Source organism: Haliotis rubra, unplaced genomic scaffold (genome assembly GCF_003918875.1).
Source record: "Haliotis rubra isolate DU_JTF1 unplaced genomic scaffold, ASM391887v1 Scf1654, whole genome shotgun sequence".
Taxonomy (NCBI): Eukaryota; Metazoa; Mollusca; class Gastropoda; order Lepetellida; family Haliotidae; genus Haliotis; species Haliotis rubra.
In genome coordinates this window covers 4442-22605 of record NW_025765619.1, presented here as the reverse complement: position 1 = coordinate 22605, position 18164 = coordinate 4442, and the positions used below count along the sequence as shown (strand labels likewise).

The 18164-nt window shown below is 39.6% G+C and overlaps 1 protein-coding gene across 1 annotated transcript; it reads left to right on the top strand.

The window, feature by feature from the left end:
* The first annotated feature begins 535 nt into the window (after window positions 1–535).
* On the top strand, window positions 536–5480 carry LOC124272049. Its single transcript, XM_046707188.1, has 4 exons — window positions 536–1101; window positions 3610–3930; window positions 4467–5223; window positions 5262–5480. Exons 1-3 carry the CDS (start codon window positions 1041–1043, stop codon window positions 5195–5197), a joined length of 1113 nt encoding a protein of 370 aa, XP_046563144.1. The 5' UTR covers window positions 536–1040; the 3' UTR covers window positions 5198–5223; window positions 5262–5480.
* The last annotated feature ends 12684 nt before the right edge of the window (window positions 5481–18164 follow it).

The following is an 18164-nucleotide window of genomic DNA, read 5'->3' as shown; positions in this document are numbered from 1 at the left end:
CTGGGACTCCCCAGCTTCAAGATATCCTCTGGCATGTACTCTCGGTAGTTTCCTACTTCACATGTGGTGACAAGCGTACATGTTGATGCCGTTTGACCTTTCTAAGTCATTGTCTCTACACATGGCTTTCACAACTTGCACGTGCATTTTATTTCTATTTTCTTTCCAGTTCCGTGCAGTTATATTGATGTCTGATGTCTAGTAGTAGTAGTAGTAGTAGTAGTAGTAGTAGTAGTAGTAGTAGTAGTAGTAGTTCTGTCTTAAACAACTACTGCTACAACTACTTCTACAACCACTACCTAAAACAACTACTTATTACGACGACAACAACAACAACTACTGCTACATCCAACTACTACTACGTGATACAACTACTGATTCCACTGCTAAGCAAATCACGAGAACCCGAAAACCACCTGTCAAGCCCGGGAGAGCAGGCGAAATGACTAATGAAGAAAGAGGAGGTGTTGTCATTGTTTACACGCATGCACGCATGCACGCACACACATGCACATACAGCTACATAATTTGTGTTGGTGATGTAAGCCAATACGCTTACTGTTAAACTGAAGTGGATTCCTATAACAGTGCCAATCATTGTGTTTTTTATGCGGCATGAAATGAACATCCCATATTACGAAGAATTTGGTGTTTTATTGGATGTTAAGTCAGTAAAACGGCAGTGATGCGCCATCAGTCAGTTCCCCAGTTGGGTTTTCTTCACATTGTTGCCTGTCGATAACACAAATGCACTTTCACCTTGATCTTGCACCGGCTTGGACTGGAAACCTTTCATACATTCTCACTGCTGTCACGCTGGACGCCCTCGTCATACAGAAGTAGGTCACGCATGTCAAACTTGAAGCAAGGACGAAATGTACATGCAATGGACACCACATAATCAGGTGACTAACTGAATGTCCTGCGGCGGTGACTGCAGCAGCTTCATGTGCGGTGATGGGCGACGACATAGCCCAGGCTTCAAGGAGGCGCAAACTACACTCGAGAAACCTAACTTCACTTGTTTGTAGACCAAGGAAATGGAGACAAAACTCCCATATCTTCTGCTGATGTTACTAATGAGACACTCGTGGTCTCTGGGTAAGTAACGTATTTACTTCATGATTATAGTAAATCAGATCTCACAGGACGTTTTTCTTGTAAAAGTAAAGTTAACGTTTTTGGTATGAATTATAATTCCATGCGAGGTAGATGATTCAATTTAACTACCTATTGCTCATGTTTGCACGATGTAGGTTTTCCTGATATACATGTCAAAACCCGCATGAAGGTGGGGACCGATACTGATCGTATCACATTATGTCATCACCGACATGACGCCTGAGACGTGGATGTTTAATTCCGTTATGTTCGAATTGATTGAGGGGTGTGTGATATTAGGTATTTCCTTCAGGCGTATTTATCAAGAGAAACTTCCAACCGTATCAGTTACTGATATATACTGAAATACCATTTAACATCAAAAGTGAAACCTAATTATTTCAACAATGTGCATGATAAAGAAACACATGACCTATGATGACTGTTTTGTTCTGGCACTAGTACAATATAACATGACCCGACTCCCTCTAAGCATTAACAGTCCCCCGTTTCACGCTGTGTACTATAGTATCCTTTTTAATCAATAGATTCGCCAGACCGTGTATAATGTGTGTGTGCCAGGGAGCTACATCATGGTTTACCATACATCATCAGTACATTGTTGTAGTGTGAGCCATGGCTTGGTGAAATTCAGATAGAAGTGACTAGCCGCTGCAGTCAGACACGGAGCATGTAGTGTGTTGTGATGTCTATTTCACAAGTCACCAAAATGTGTCAGTAATGAGACTCCGGCATCCCTGCTATGCACATCGTCGGTTTCAATCAACCCCCTGTCAGTTGGACACATGCAGTCTGAATCCTCACGACAGAGGTAATAGCAGTCTGCCCTACCTGTCCAGTCCCGGCTCCTTGACTGGGCACTTAATGGTCAGCCTCCCCTCAGGCATGACTTTAAGGAGGTCACTAACAAGAGCCAGGGTTACTCAGTGGACGAATATGTATACATTGGAATAACAACAAGCAGGGCAAAGATACAACGGATGGGACAGTGTGCAGTGAGACCCTCTCTCGCTCTCCCTCACATGTGTATGTGCGGCTGCTTGTACTAGCCCAGAAGCTGGTTTTATAGTGCTAGCCCACTAAGATACCATGCCGCAGTGAAGCATGAATACCCCACTCAGACACATTATACTGACTCCGAGCCGACCAGTCCTTGTTGTACCCATTAATGCCGAGCGCCAGGCAGGGACAAACAAGTACCATGTTTTAACGTCTTTTGGTATGACGCAGTCTGGGATCGAACCCGCTACCTTCCGCTCTCCGGGCGGACGCTCTAACCACTACACCACGGAGGCGGTGGGCCTAGATTTAAACAAAAGGCTTTATACATATCAACTGCGCGGTTGTACAGGAGATGTTACGACCGACCTCTAGGGTGTTATTGCCATAGAGCAGTAGTGAGAGGTAGCAGACAATCCACCAATTGTCCCACAACGCTGTACAGCCAGTAACACTAACCAGACTGGATACCATAACACACGGCTGTCATTATATCTTACTGTCGTACTCTGACATTGTGTAGCGTATTTACTATTAACGTACGGCTGGCGTGAGTACGGTTTTACGTCGCCCTGTTATACTGGATCAACTCGAAAATTAAATGTATCTTTTCATACATCTACAGAGAAACTTGCTTTCATTCACAATATACTAAATATATGGGACACCTCCAGACCAGTCGATGGTGACTACCCGACACAGGGACACTTTCACATATATTGTGACCAGGTCATCAAACCGGTTAAATGTTGATGTTTAGTTTCTGACTTTCAATGTAAGTATGAAACATATCTAAATGGAATGTTTTTCGGGTTGACAGAATCATGTGCAATGCTCCTACATGACGTAGTGACTCGGTCTACAGAACGTCATCTTGACAATTGTGCAATAACCAGGCCTACCAAAGAAAACTTTCCCACTGTGGAGAAAAATGCAGAAAAGCCCACATTAATCGTGGAAATAGCAACATAAACATAATACCTCGCTACCGAAACAGTAAAAACGGCAACGAAAGACCATGAAAGCAAACTTTGACCTTTACTGCGCATGCGCGTTACGATCCGAGTTCCTTTAAAATTTCCGAACAACCGTGAATCGCCACGCGTTGAAAAATGATTTTATATGTCGAAATAATTGCTGTCAATCATTTTACAAGTGTGCACACAAGTATGATGACGATAAATGCCAAATAACACAACAGAAATACTTTGAAAAGGGAATGTAAGTTTTGTCCAAGCTGCAAAATGTCCACATGCGGTGGAGCCTTCTTCTTCAATGTGCGCATGCGCAAAATCGAAGTTGCAGGCTCTTCGTTTTATGATCCAGTTTTAGCGATTTAAAGTGGCCGTTTTTACTGTTTGAGAAGCGAGGTATTATGTTTATGTTGCTATTTCCACGATTAATGCGGACCCTTCAGCGTTTTTCTGCACTGTGGTAAAGTTCTTTGGTAGTCCTGAATAGCTATAGAAGGCTGGTTTATCTATTCAGAAACTATGGTCTTGATGCAAGTGCATGAAGATGACTTCAGAGTACAAGATCACTGGGAAGCAGTGCTGCACTGCGCCGTTACTCATCACGTCAGACAGGAAACATGTTCCAAAATATGGTGGTCGCACGAGTCTGACCGCCACCTCACCCCGCCACACGATGACCCAACCTACAGAGTGACCTCGGAACTAAACAACAATAAATCACATCTCAAGATTTTGTCTTTTAGTGACACGGTCAAAGGAATTTACACATGCAAAGCTAAATGTGGGAACAGCACATATGGCATCCGCTGCCTGATTGAAGGAGTCCCACACAAAAGTATGTATTGTTGATATGATAAGTTGAATTTCGATTAAGTACAATTTTAGCAGAGACACAAGCATCCCCATTTGAATAGTGAAGAAGCCAAAGTGAACTGTGAGATTAAGAGTTGCTTCATTCAGGGCGTTTTCGTTGCAGAATGGGATGGATTGAACATAAATTATTTTAATTCCGAAACTGTCAGACAGACAACTCAACGTAGGATTTCGTATTCCATAGCTACAATCATAATATTCCATACTGTTCAAGTCTACATGTAAATGTTACTAACTACATCCTAATCGATCCTTGTTGTAAAATATGCCAGTGAAAGGTTGCGTGCTGCAGCCATACTGTAAGGTATTAACAATCTTCAACAATAAACTGGTCCTGGACGTCAATTAAAGTACAGGGACAGAACAGGGATTTGTATGAAAACAATGAGCATTAATAAGTGTATCAGGTTCAGTTTGGTATATTGCAGTTATTTCGTCAGTATTAATATGAACAATGGTTTACAGGGTTTTATCGCCAGGTGTCAATGGTCATTTCAGATCGCAGTTCTTTGTGTTCCGAAAAGAAATTCAGCGCAAATAACATCGCTGCTTCAACGGCTGACTCGGACGAGGAGAGTCACACTGGAGTGTATTTCGTCACAGCTATCGGGGCCATAGTCTCCTGTGCCGTGGTCATCACGGGGCTACTACGGTGGCTTCACAAGCGTCACCAGACCCAGAAACACTACCGACAGATTGTTCAGAACATGTCTCGACTACCCAGCCAGGCTGCGTCCACGCCAGGCCATGAAAGACGTGACTTCCCGGTTCGGAACGTCGTTCTGCCCCCAATGCCCCAATCAATATTTGGACACATGCCCAGTCAGGTTTTATACCAGCACTTGTCGGATGGGTCACAGATTGTATTCATACCTGCATCAAAACTTCCGAGTTATGAAGAATCACTTTCACTTCAGACAGGACCATCACCAAGCCCTGGAGGTGTTGCCTCAGTATTCGAAACCTCCACATCACGTGTTCATCCTAAGTGCGAGTCAAGTGAAACATCTAGAGGGAGGATGTCTGGAAGTGAGGCTTCAGCTGCAAGTCTGCCTCCTAGCTATACGAGTACATTTGAGGGTCTGAGAGATCAAGAGACAAACAGTGACCTCGATATATCTTCGGATCAGGATGAAGAGAATCAGGAACCAGATCAGCCAACATCAGCACCTATTGGAGTGCACATGACCCATTCGCCACTATTACAACCCCTGCACATGAGGACTTGAATCCCCAAACGAATGGCTTGCCGCAATACTCTTGCTTCCAGTCAGTGATATTCCTACGTGGTCAAGGCAAGACTCTCACCATCACTGGATTATTTGCACATTAATTAAAGTTTGAACAATATCTTTAAAGAAAAATAAAGGCAGAGGTTGACTAAAGTATATGTGCAACTGAATTTACGTTTGTATTTACCGGAGTTGTCTATACATGACATGACGAAATATATACTAGTAGGTTATATGTCGGTGTATGCAATAATCTGGATTTATATGTTTATCATAGTAAATAATGTACTGTTACAAACTGCCTGTGTCATTTGTTGTTACAAGGCACACGCGCACATACACGGTCATGACTGCCAGATACGGAAAGATTTGCAGACAGACAGACAATATTTTATTTACGTCTCACTTCTTTTCATGAAATAATATTTACAAACATTCAAAAGAGTAAATGTACAGAACCATTCAGAGAGAATTATGAGAGACAAAAATCATTATAAAAACCTCTAGATTATCAACACATTATTTAGCATAAATAATGATTTTCTTTCTGTTAAGGATTAAAAAGCATAATTTGGCAAAAACATAACAAAGATTATTATTGTTGAATAGAAAAATATAACTTGTCGATATCAGGTTTATATAAAAAACCTCTACAAAAATTAACACAATCATTTAAAAGTAAATGTTGTCATATATTACACAGTGAAACAATACATGTAATTCATCTTCAATATCATTAGGACATTTATGATTTCCTATTTTCTAAAAGAATATTTTCATAACGAACAGTTTCAGTTCACTTGCTGTCACAGATCTGTAGTGTCTTGGCAAATAATTCTTATAGTCACTATACAACCTTGCGGCCCGCTCTTCCTTCCGGTTTAGTTAACTGGTCATACCAACATGTCACATACTCATTCATGATAACATTCTCAACAAAAAATAAATAAGTAGACAATTTATGAACATTAACGGGTGTGTCTAAAATGTGTTGTAAGCCAGGATCTTTTTCCTTAATCCAAAATTCCAATTTTAACACATCTATCAGCCCACATGAAAACATGATTATTTAATCCACCTTCCATGTTATGGAATCGACGCCAATTTCTAGCAATACAGGACCACTGTCTAAACTTGGAGATGAACGAACCTTGTTGGTTGATTTAGCTGCTGCACGTGTCATTGCAGAAAAATCTAAAACTTCAGAAAACAACAAACCTAGATAATGATAACTATTTACAACCCGTAAAACTTGCTCTCCAGCAGTGAAAACATACTTCGTCTGCATAGTAGACGGTGTTCTAAAATGTACAATTTTAAATTTATCAATGTTTATCTCCAATTTATTTGTAAAGCACCAGTTATGTAAAACATCTAACGTTAAGATCATCTTCATTCTCTGCTATCAGAGCTAGGTCGTCAGCATATACTGAAGTTGCTATATCTACATTGTCTATATTTACAACAAGGATAACATTATTGAGGGTTTGTAATAAACCGTCAATAAAAAGATTAAAAAGTATAGGAGGCAACAGACATCTTTGTTTTAGACCACGATTAACATTGAACCATGAAAACCATTCACTCGCACACAACAATTGACATCTTTATAGACTAAACTCACTCACCCTTTGTTTTTCTATCCCATAATATTATCGTATCGAGCCAATCGTAAGTGTTCTTAAAATCTATAAACGCAACAAATGTAGTTTTTTTCAGATTTTCTTGTTTCTAAAATAGATGATAACATACATGGTCTATAGTTGGTCTCTTCTGTCTGGAACCGTTCAGAGAATCATGTAGTATACCGTTGCTTTCTGTCCACACGTGTAGTCTCCTGTTCAGAATGCTACTATATGATTTGTATATTGACGGGGTCAGTGTGATGCCCCGATATGAGAGGGGGTCTCTCGGGTCCTAGTGGCACATTTTGGGATCGGGGTAATGATACCCTGTGACCACAGTTTTGGTATTTTCCGGTGGGAAACACAAGTTGAATAGTTTGTGGGGTGTCTCTATGATGATCTTCGATTTCAGGTCCATTGGGATCGCAATACCTGGGGCTTTCCCTTTACGGGAGTTGTCTATTGCTGTCTGTAGTTCAAACAAACTGATCTCGTTAAACAGTTGACAGTCACTCTGGTTATCTTCCTGTGTCCCGGTACGTGTCTCGGATTCTGTGGCACCATTTAGTAACTCATTTTAGTGACATTTGCATGCCTTTGTTGTTGTTTTTTAAAAAAAGAAACTGCTCATCTAACCACACAAGGGTGTATATTAACAAGAATCCCACTGAAACAGATGACAAGATGTATACTTGTACTGGTTGGGACAAATGCCAGTTATATAGTGTTGGCCTCCAACTCAGGTGCCATGCCACACTGTGACAGGGTACGATGTCTCCGCCGATTACAGGATAATAACGGGTATCATCTTATAACGGGGATTGAACCCCGACCTTCCTCTCACAGCCGCTCGATCCACTGTACCACTGCACTCCGATTTGTTTAACCTGATCATGTGGACATCCCTATAGATCAGCATGGCCACATACTTCTTACACTTTTAACAGATTTTAAGGGATATTGATTAAATCCCCCAGAAGCCGAGTTGGGATTTCGAATGAGGTGCTTCCTGTCGCTCTCTGTCAGGGTGTCACTGAACGACATTTACAGTCTCTTGAATATAATCTAGAGGGGTGTTTCAGTTACATACATATTGTAAGTAATTGGTATGTTGGCAGTGCAACTGGTGATGAGCCCAATGAAGAATTTTTAGCTGGTTACATATCTTTTAAAACGCTGATTTTCGGTGTCAGAGTTTAAGTCTCCAAAACCTGGAGTTATAGACGTTTTATTATCTCTCGATGTTTCCGAAGAAACGGGGATTGATAATAATAACAATTGTGTTCTGAAGTGTTTACCAGTACAATTTCTTTATGTAATTTCTTTTCGTCTGTATAAACTGCACATGTCACCGATATAGAAATGTTTCTTTGCAATTCCAGTACATAGAAAAATAATGCTCTTGACACTCGACGATACATTCCTGTCCGCGGTTTGTAAAAGTGTTTAAACATTCGTCACTTCTTTTCATACATAATGGATCAGCTGAAGATTCTATTGTGGCTTAACTGGCACGTTTATAATATTTGATTGCTGAGACAATGGATCATGATAAAAAGGTAAAGCCTGGATCTGAAATGAAACAAATTTTCATGTGAGAACGTTTACCCTGACATGTAAATATATACCCTTCTCAGTCCAAGCATCTATTTATTTACGCGTAAAAGGTCCACAAACACAACAGAGTTTATTTATTTTCAACTGTATTTTGTGATAGGTCATTATTTGGTGGATACACACATACACACACGCACGCGCACGCGCGCGCGCACACACACACACACACACTCACCACACACACATATACTTTACACTGTTGAACTACGCCACTCTCACTCTCTGTATATGCGTGTGTGCGTGCGTGCGTGTGTGTGCGTGCGTGCGTGCGTGCCATTTGTCTTACATTCTTAACTGTTAGATACAGCTGATACCGTCCGCCATTTTATAGTAATGTTTTAGATGTTTAAATATGCTAATTAACGTAATATTATTCGAAATGAAATATGTATTAAGCTTTCATTCCTTAAGTTCTATCCTCTACAAACAAAATACAACAGTAATCGGGTAAGTGTCGTTACGGTTACTGACAGTTACAAAGCAGGATAGAGTGACATAAGATGCATATATGCATTCATCAAGTCTATGGCGCTCGGTGAAGTCTACGGTTCAGCGGCCTCAGTGGTTTGGCCCAAGATGATAGATTTATGTAATACAACAGCATGTTACGTATCGACGTATCACGACGGTCACGGTGCACATGAACACATTGCATCACCCAAAGTCAAGTCCGGTTGGGGAGATTACTGAAAGAAAGTCCAGCTTCTTCACTGGTTGTTGACACCACGACTGGCCGTAACAGATCCCGTTCTTTCCAGAGCACGTGTCAAAATACTGATCATAATCAAGCGATTTTTCTCTTGTGTGACCCACGTATATCTATTTATGATATAGAAAATGTAACGTTATCTCGAAAATGTCATTTTTAAAACAATCAAACATAAAACAATATAAACGTCATGTGGGGAAATGTTCTCACGATTTACCGGGACCTTTGTACTAAAGTGTTTCGAGCAAGGAGACTTAGCATAGATGGAACTTAGTATGAATATTTCCGCAAACCCAGGCTAAACCGTCAGCGTGTCAAAGCAGCTATTTATTTGCCTGGGGAATGCAGATTCTCTTGGCGATGTAGGTAGTATTGAATAACCATAGTTTTCTCGGCAGTTTTCTGGTGAGTCAATAATGAAGCATACAACTTTATGGATAGCTACTTGTGTATTGCATAGAACGACGTTTCCGTGTAGATTCTCACACCATTATCAAGCTATCTTAGCTTGTGTATTGCATAGAACGACGTTTCCGTGTAGATTCTCACACCATTATCAAGCTATCTTAGCTTGTGTATTGCATAGAACGACGTTTCCGTGTAGATTCTCACACCATTATCAAGCTATATTAGCTTGTTTATTGCATAGAGCGACGTTTCCGTGTAGATTCTCACACCATTATATCAAGCTATATTAGCTTGTTTATTGCATAGAACGACGTTTCCGTGTAGATTCTCACACCATTATCAAGCTATATTAGCTTGTTTATTGCATAGAGCGACGTTTCCGTGTAGATTCTCACACCATTATCAAGCTATCTTAGCTTGTTTATTGCATAGAGCGACGTTTCCGTGTAGATTCTCACACCATTATCAAGCTATATTAGCTTGTTTATTGCATAGAGCGACGTTTCCGTGTAGATTCTCACACCGTTATCAAGCTATATTAGCTTGTTTATTGCATAGAGCGACGTTTCCGTGTAGATTCTCACACCATTATCAAGCTATATTAGCTTGTTTATTGCATAGAGCGACGTTTCCGTGTAGATTCTCACACCATTATCAAGCTATATTAGCTTGTTTATTGCATAGAGCGACGTTTCCGTGTAGATTCTCACACCATTATCAAGCTATATTAGCTTGTTTATTGCATAGAGCGACGTTTCCGTGTAGATTCTCACACCATTATCAAGCTATATTAGCTTGTTTATTGCATAGAGCGACGTTTCCGTGTAGATTCTCACACCATTATCAAGCTATATTAGCTTGTTTATTGCATAGAGCGACGTTTCCGTGTAGATTCTCACACCATTATCAAGCTATATTAGCTTGTTTATTGCATAGAGCGACGTTTCCGTAGATTCTCACACCATTATCAAGCTATATTAGCTTGTTTATTGCATAGAGCGACGTTTCCGTGTAGATTCTCACACCATTATCAAGCTATATTAGCTTGTTTATTGCATAGAGCGACGTTTCCGTGTAGATTCTCACACCGTTATCAAGCTATATTAGCTTGTTTATTGCATAGAGCGACGTTTCCGTGTAGATTCTCACACCGTTATCAAGCTATATTAGCTTGTTTATTGCATAGAGCGACGTTTCCGTGTAGATTCTTACACCGTTATCAAGCTATATTAGCTTGTTTATTGCATAGAGCGACGTTTCCGTGTAGATTCTCACACCGTTATCAAGCTATATTAGCTTGTTTATTGCATAGAGCGACGTTTCTGTGTAGATTCTCACACCGTTATCAAGCTATATTAGCTTGTTTATTGCATAGAGCGACGTTTCCGTGTAGATTCTTACACCGCTATCAAGCTATATTAGCTTGTTTATTGCATAGAGCGACGTTTCTGTGTAGATTCTCACACCGTTATCAAGCTATATTAGCTTGTTTATTGCATAGAGCGACGTTTCTGTATAGATTCTCACACCGTTATCAAGCTATATTAGCTTGTTTATTGCATAGAGCGACGTTTCTGTGTAGATTCTCACACCGTTATCAAGCTATCTTATCTTGTTTATTGCATAGAGCGACGTTTCTGTATAGATTCTCACACTGTTATCAAGATAACTTAGCTTGTTTATTGCATAGAGCGACGTTTCGTGTAGATTCTTACACCGCTATCAAGCTATATTAGCTTGTTTATTGCATAGAGCGACGTTTCTGTGTAGATTCTCACACCGTTAATCAAGCTATCTTAGCTTGTGTATTGCATAGAACGACGTTTCCGTGTAGATTCTCACACCATTATCAAGCTATCTTAGCTTGTTTATTGCATAGAACGACGTTTCCGTGTAGATTCTCACACCATTATCAAGCTATCTTAGCTTGTGTATTGCATAGAACGACGTTTCCGTGTAGATTCTCACACCATTATCAAGCTATATTAGCTTGTTTATTGCATAGAGCGACGTTTCCGTGTAGATTCTCACACCATTATCAAGCTATATTAGCTTGTTTATTGCATAGAGCGACGTTTCCGTGTAGATTCTCACACCATTATCAAGCTATATTAGCTTGTTTATTGCATAGAGCGACGTTTCCGTGTAGATTCTCACACCATTATCAAGCTATATTAGCCTGTTTATTGCATAGAGCGACGTTTCCGTGTAGATTCTCACACCATTATCAAGCTATATTAGCTTGTTTATTGCATAGAGCGACGTTTCCGTGTAGATTCTCACACCATTATCAAGCTATATTAGCTTGTTTATTGCATAGAGCGACGCTTTCCGTAGATTCTCACACCGTTACCAAGCTATCTTAGCATGTTTATTGCATAGAGCGACGTTTCCGTGTAGATTCTCACACCATTATCAAGCTATATTAGCTTGTTTATTGCATAGAGCGACGTTTCCGTGTAGATTCTCACACCGTTACCAAGCTATCTTAGCATGTTTATTGCATAGAGCGACGTTTCCGTGTAGATTCTCACACCATCATCAAGCTATATTAGCTTGTTTATTGCATAGAGCGACGTTTCCGTGTAGATTCTTACACCATTATCAAGCTATATTAGCTTGTTTATTGCATAGAGCGACGTTTCCGTGTAGATTCTTACACCGTTATCAAGCTATATTAGCTTGTTTATTGCATAGAGCGACGTTTCCGTGTAGATTCTCACACCGTTATCAAGCTATATTAGCTTGTTTATTGCATAGAGCGACGTTTCCGTGTAGATTCTCACACCGTTACCAAGCTATCTTAGCTTGTTTATTGCATAGAGCGACGTTTCCGTGTAGATTCTCACACCATTATCAAGCTATATTAGCTTGTTTATTGCATAGAGCGACGTTTCCGTGTAGATTCTTCTTACACCGCTATCAAGCTATATTAGCTTGTTTATTGCATAGAGCGACGTTTCCGTGTAGATTCTTACACCGTTATCAAGCTATATTAGCTTGTTTATTGCATAGAGCGACGTTTCCGTGTAGATTCTTACACCGTTATCAAGCTATATTAGCTTGTTTATTGCATAGAGCGACGTTTCCTTGTAGATTCTTACACCGTTATCAATCTATATTAGCTTGTTTCCTGCATAGAGCAACGTTTCGAATAGATTCTCACACCGTAATCAAGCTATATTAGCTTGTTTATTGCATAGAGCGACGTTTCTGTGTAGATTCTTACACCGTTATCAAGCTATATTAGCTTGTTTATTGCATAGAGCAACGTTTCCGAGTAGATTCTCACACCGTTATCAAGCTATATTAGCTTGTTTATTGCATAGAGCGACGTTTCCGTGTAGATTCTCACACCATTATCAAGCTATCTTATCTTGTTTATTGCATAGAGCGACGTTTCTGTATAGATTCTCACACCGTTATCAAGATAATATTAGCTTGTTTCCTTGCATAGAGCAACGTTTCGAATAGATTCTCACACCGCTATCAAGCTATCTTAGCTTGTTTATTGCATAGAGCGACGTTTCCGTGTAGATTCTTACACCGTTATCAAGCTATATTAGCTTGTTTATTGCATAGAGCAACGTTTCTGTAATAGATTCTCACACCGTAATCAAGCTATATTAGCTTGTTTATTGCATAGAGCGACGTTTCCGTGTAGATTCTCACACCATTATCAAGCTATCTTATCTTGTTTATTGCATAGAGCGACGTTTCTGTATAGATTCTCACACTGTTATCAAGATAACTTAGCTTGTTTATTGCATAGAGCGACGTTTTCGTGTAGATTCTTACACCGTTATCAAGCTATATTAGCTTGTTTATTGCATAGAGCGACGTTTCTGTGTAGATTCTCACACGTAATCAAATCTTGCTATCTTAGCTTGTGTATTGCATAGAACGACGTTTCTGTGTAGATTCTCACACCATTATCAAGCTATCTTAGCTTGTGTATTGCATAGAACGACGCTTCCGTGTAGATTCTCACACCATTATCAAGCTATCTTAGCTTGTGTATTGCATAGAACGACGTTTCCGTGTAGATTCTCACACCATTATCAAGCTATATTAGCTTGTTTATTGCATAGAGCGACGTTTCCGTGTAGATTCTCACACCATTATCAAGCTATATTAGCTTGTTTATTGCATAGAGCGACGTTTCCGTGTAGATTCTCACACCATTATCAAGCTATATTAGCTTGTTTATTGCATAGAGCGACGTTTCCGTGTAGATTCTCACCCATTATCAAGCTATATTAGCCTGTTTATTGCATAGAGCGACGTTTCCGTGTAGATTCTCACACCATTATCAAGCTATATTAGCTTGTTTATTGCATAGAGCGACGTTTCCGTGTAGATTCTCACACCATTATCAAGCTATATTAGCTTGTTTATTGCATAGAGCGACGTTTCCGTGTAGATTCTCACACCGTTACCAAGCTATCTTAGCTTGTTTATTGCATAGAGCGACGTTTCCGTGTAGATTCTCACACCATTATCAAGCTATATTAGCTTGTTTATTGCATAGAGCGACGTTTCCGTGTAGATTCTCACACCATTATCAAGCTATCTTAGCTTGTTTATTGCATAGAGCGACGTTTCCGTGTAGATTCTCACACCATTATCAAGCTATATTAGCTTGTTTATTGCATAGAGCGACGTTTCCGTGTAGATTCTCACACCATTATCAAGCTATATTAGCTTGTTTATTGCATAGAGCGACGTTTCCGTGTAGATTCTCACACCATTATCAAGCTATATTAGCTTGTTTATTGCATAGAGCGACGTTTCCGTGTAGATTCTCACACCATTATCAAGCTATATTAGCTTGTTTATTGCATAGAGCGACGTTTCCGTGTAGATTCTCACACCGTTATCAAGCTATCTTAGCATGTTTATTGCATAGAGCGACGTTTCCGTGTAGATTCTCACACCATTATCAAGCTATATTAGCTTGTTTATTGCATAGAGCGACGTTTCCGTGTAGATTCTCACACCGTTACCAAGCTATCTTAGCATGTTTATTGCATAGAGCGACGTTTCCGTGTAGATTCTCACACCATCATCAAGCTATATTAGCTTGTTTATTGCATAGAGCGACGTTTCCGTGTAGATTCTTACACCGTTATCAAGCTATATTAGCTTGTTTATTGCATAGAGCGACGTTTCGTGTAGATTCTCACACGTTATCAAGCTATATTAGCTTGTTTATTGCATAGAGCGACGTTTCCGTGTAGATTCTCACACCATTATCAAGCTATATTAGCTTGTTTATTGCATAGAGCGACGTTTCCGTGTAGATTCTCACACCGTTATCAAGCTATCTTAGCTTGTTTATTGCATAGAGCGACGTTTCCGTGTAGATTCTCACACCATTATCAAGCTATATTAGCTTGTTTATTGCATAGAGCGACGTTTCCGTGTAGATTCTTACACCGTTATCAAGCTATATTAGCTTGTTTATTGCATAGAGCGACGTTTCCGTGTAGATTCTTACACCGTTATCAAGCTATATTAGCTTGTTTATTGCATAGAGCGACGTTTCCGTGTAGATTCTTACACCGTTATCAAGCTATATTAGCTTGTTTATTGCATAGAGCGACGTTTCCGTGTAGATTCTTACACCGTTATCAATCTATATTAGCTTGTTTCCTGCATAGAGCAACGTTTCGAATAGATTCTCACAATCGTAATCAAGCTATATTAGCTTGTTTATTGCATAGAGCGATGTTTCTGTGTAGATTCTTACACCGTTATCAAGCTATATTAGCTTGTTTCCTGCATAGAGCAACGTTTCGAATAGATTCTCACACCGTAATCAAGCTATATTAGCTTGTTTATTGCATAGAGCGACGTTTCCGTGTAGATTCTCACACCCATTATCAAGCTATCTTATCTTGTTTATTGCATAGAGCGACGTTTCTGTATAGATTCTCACACTGTTATCAAGATAACTTAGCTTCTTTATTGCATAGAGCGACGTTTTCGTGTAGATTCTTACACCGTTATCAAGCTATCTTAGCTTGTTTATTGCATAGAGCGACATTTCTGTGTAGATTCTCACACCGTAATCAAGCTATCTTAGCTTGTTTATTGCATAGAGCGATGTTCTGTATAGATTCTCACACCGTTATCAAGCTATCTTAGCTTGTTTATTGCACAGAGCGACGTTTCTGTGTAGATTCTCACAACGTTATCAAGCTATCTTATCTTGTTTATTGCATAGAGCGACGTTTCTGTATAGATTCTCACACTGTTATCAAGATAACTTAGCTTGTTTATTGCATAGAGCGACGTTTTCGTGTAGATTCTTACACCGTTATCAAGCTATATTAGCTTGTTTATTGCATAGAGCGACGTTTCTGTGTAGATTCTCACACCGTAATCAAGCTATCTTAGCTTGTGTATTGCATAGAACGACGTTTCTGTGTAGATTCTCACACCATTATCAAGCTATCTTAGCTTGTTTATTGCATAGAACGACGTTTCCGTGTAGATTCTCACACCATTATCAAGCTATCTTAGCTTGTGTATTGCATAGAACGACGTTTCCGTGTAGATTCTCACACCATTATCAAGCTATATTAGCTTGTTTATTGCATAGAGCGACGTTTCCGTGTAGATTCTCACACCATTATCAAGCTATATTAGCTTGTTTATTGCATAGAGCGACATTTCCGTGTAGATTCTCACACCATTATCAAGCTATATTAGCTTGTTTATTGCACAGAGCGACGTTTCCGTGTAGATTCTCACTCCATTATCAAGCTATATTAGCCTGTTTATTGCATAGAGCGACGTTTCCGTGTAGATTCTCACACCATTATCAAGCTATATTAGCTTGTTTATTGCATAGAGCGACGTTTCCGTGTAGATTCTCACACCGTTATCAAGATATCTTAGCTTGTTTATTGCATAGAGCGACGTTTCCGTGTAGATTCTCACACGTTATCAAGCTATATTAGCTTGTTTATTGCATAGAGCGACGTTTCCGTGTAGATTCTCACACCGTTATCAAGCTATCTTAGCTTGTTTATTGCATAGAGCGACGTTTCCGTGTAGATTCTCACACCATTATCAAGCTATATTAGCTTGTTTATTGCATAGAGCGACGTTTCCGTGTAGATTCTTACACCATTATCAAGCTATATTAGCTTGTTTATTGCATAGAGCGACGTTTCCGTGTAGATTCTTACACCGTTATCAAGCTATATTAGCTTGTTTATTGCATAGAGCGACGTTTCCGTGTAGATTCTCACACCGTTATCAAGCTATATTAGCTTGTTTATTGCATAGAGCGACGTTTCCGTGTAGATTCTCACACCGTTATCAAGCTATATTAGCTTGTTTATTGCATAGAGCGACGTTTCCGTGTAGATTCTCACACCATTATCAAGCTATATTAGCTTGTTTATTGCATAGAGCGACGTTTCCGTGTAGATTCTCACACCCGTTATCAAGCTATCTTAGCTTGTTTATTGCATAGAGCGACGTTTCCGTGTAGATTCTCACACCATTATCAAGCTATATTAGCTTGTTTATTGCATAGAGCGACGTTTCCGTGTAGATTCTTACACCGTTATCAAGCTATATTAGCTTGTTTATTGCATAGAGCGACGTTTCCGTAGATTCTTACACCGTTATCAAGCTATATTAGCTTGTTTATTGCATAGAGCAACGTTTCGAATAGATTCTCACACCGTAATCAAGCTATATTAGCTTGTTTATTGCATAGAGCGACGTTTCTGTGTAGATTCTTACACCGTTATCAAGCTATATTAGCTTGTTTCCTGCATAGAGCAACGTTTCGAATAGATTCTCACACTCGTAATCAAGCTATATTAGCTTGTTTATTGCATAGAGCGACGTTTCCGTGTAGATTCTCACACCATTATCAAGCTATATTAGCTTGTTTATTGCATAGAGCGACGTTTCCGTGTAGATTCTTACACCGTTATCAAGCTATATTAGCTTGTTTATTGCATAGAGCGACGTTTCCGTGTAGATTCTCACACCATTATCAAGCTATATTAGCTTGTTTATTGCATAGAGCGACGTTTCCGTGTAGATTCTTACACCGTTATCAATCTATATTAGCTTGTTTCCTGCATAGAGCAACGTTTCGAATAGATTCTCACACCGTAATCAAGCTATATTAGCTTGTTTATTGCATAGAGCGACGTTTCTGTGTAGATTCTTACACCGTTATCAAGCTATATTAGCTTGTTTCCTGCATAGAGCAACGTTTCGAATAGATTCTCACACCGTAATCAAGCTATATTAGCTTGTTTATTGCATAGAGCGACGTTTCCGTGTAGATTCTCACACCATTATCAAGCTATCTTATCTTGTTTATTGCATAGAGCGACGTTTCTGTATAGATTCTCACACTGTTATCAAGATAACTTAGCTTGTTTATTGCATAGAGCGACGTTTTCGTGTAGATTCTTACACCGTTATCAAGCTATCTTAGCTTGTTTATTGCATAGAGCGACATTTCTGTGTAGATTCTCACACCGTAATCAAGCTATCTTAGCTTGTTTATTGCATAGAGCGATGTTCTGTATAGATTCTCACACCGTTATCAAGCTATCTTAGCTTG

Bases quoted from the DNA above. Each gene is read 5' to 3' on its own strand.
- LOC124272049 (XM_046707188.1), top strand. From the start codon at position 1,041: ATGGAGACAAAACTCCCATATCTTCTGCTGATGTTACTAATGAGACAC. The intron at 1,102-3,609 runs GTAAGTAACGTA...TTATCTATTCAG, and splicing joins GAGACACTCGTGGTCTCTGG to AAACTATGGTCTTGATGCAA. The intron at 3,931-4,466 runs GTATGTATTGTT...TGGTCATTTCAG, and splicing joins TGAAGGAGTCCCACACAAAA to ATCGCAGTTCTTTGTGTTCC.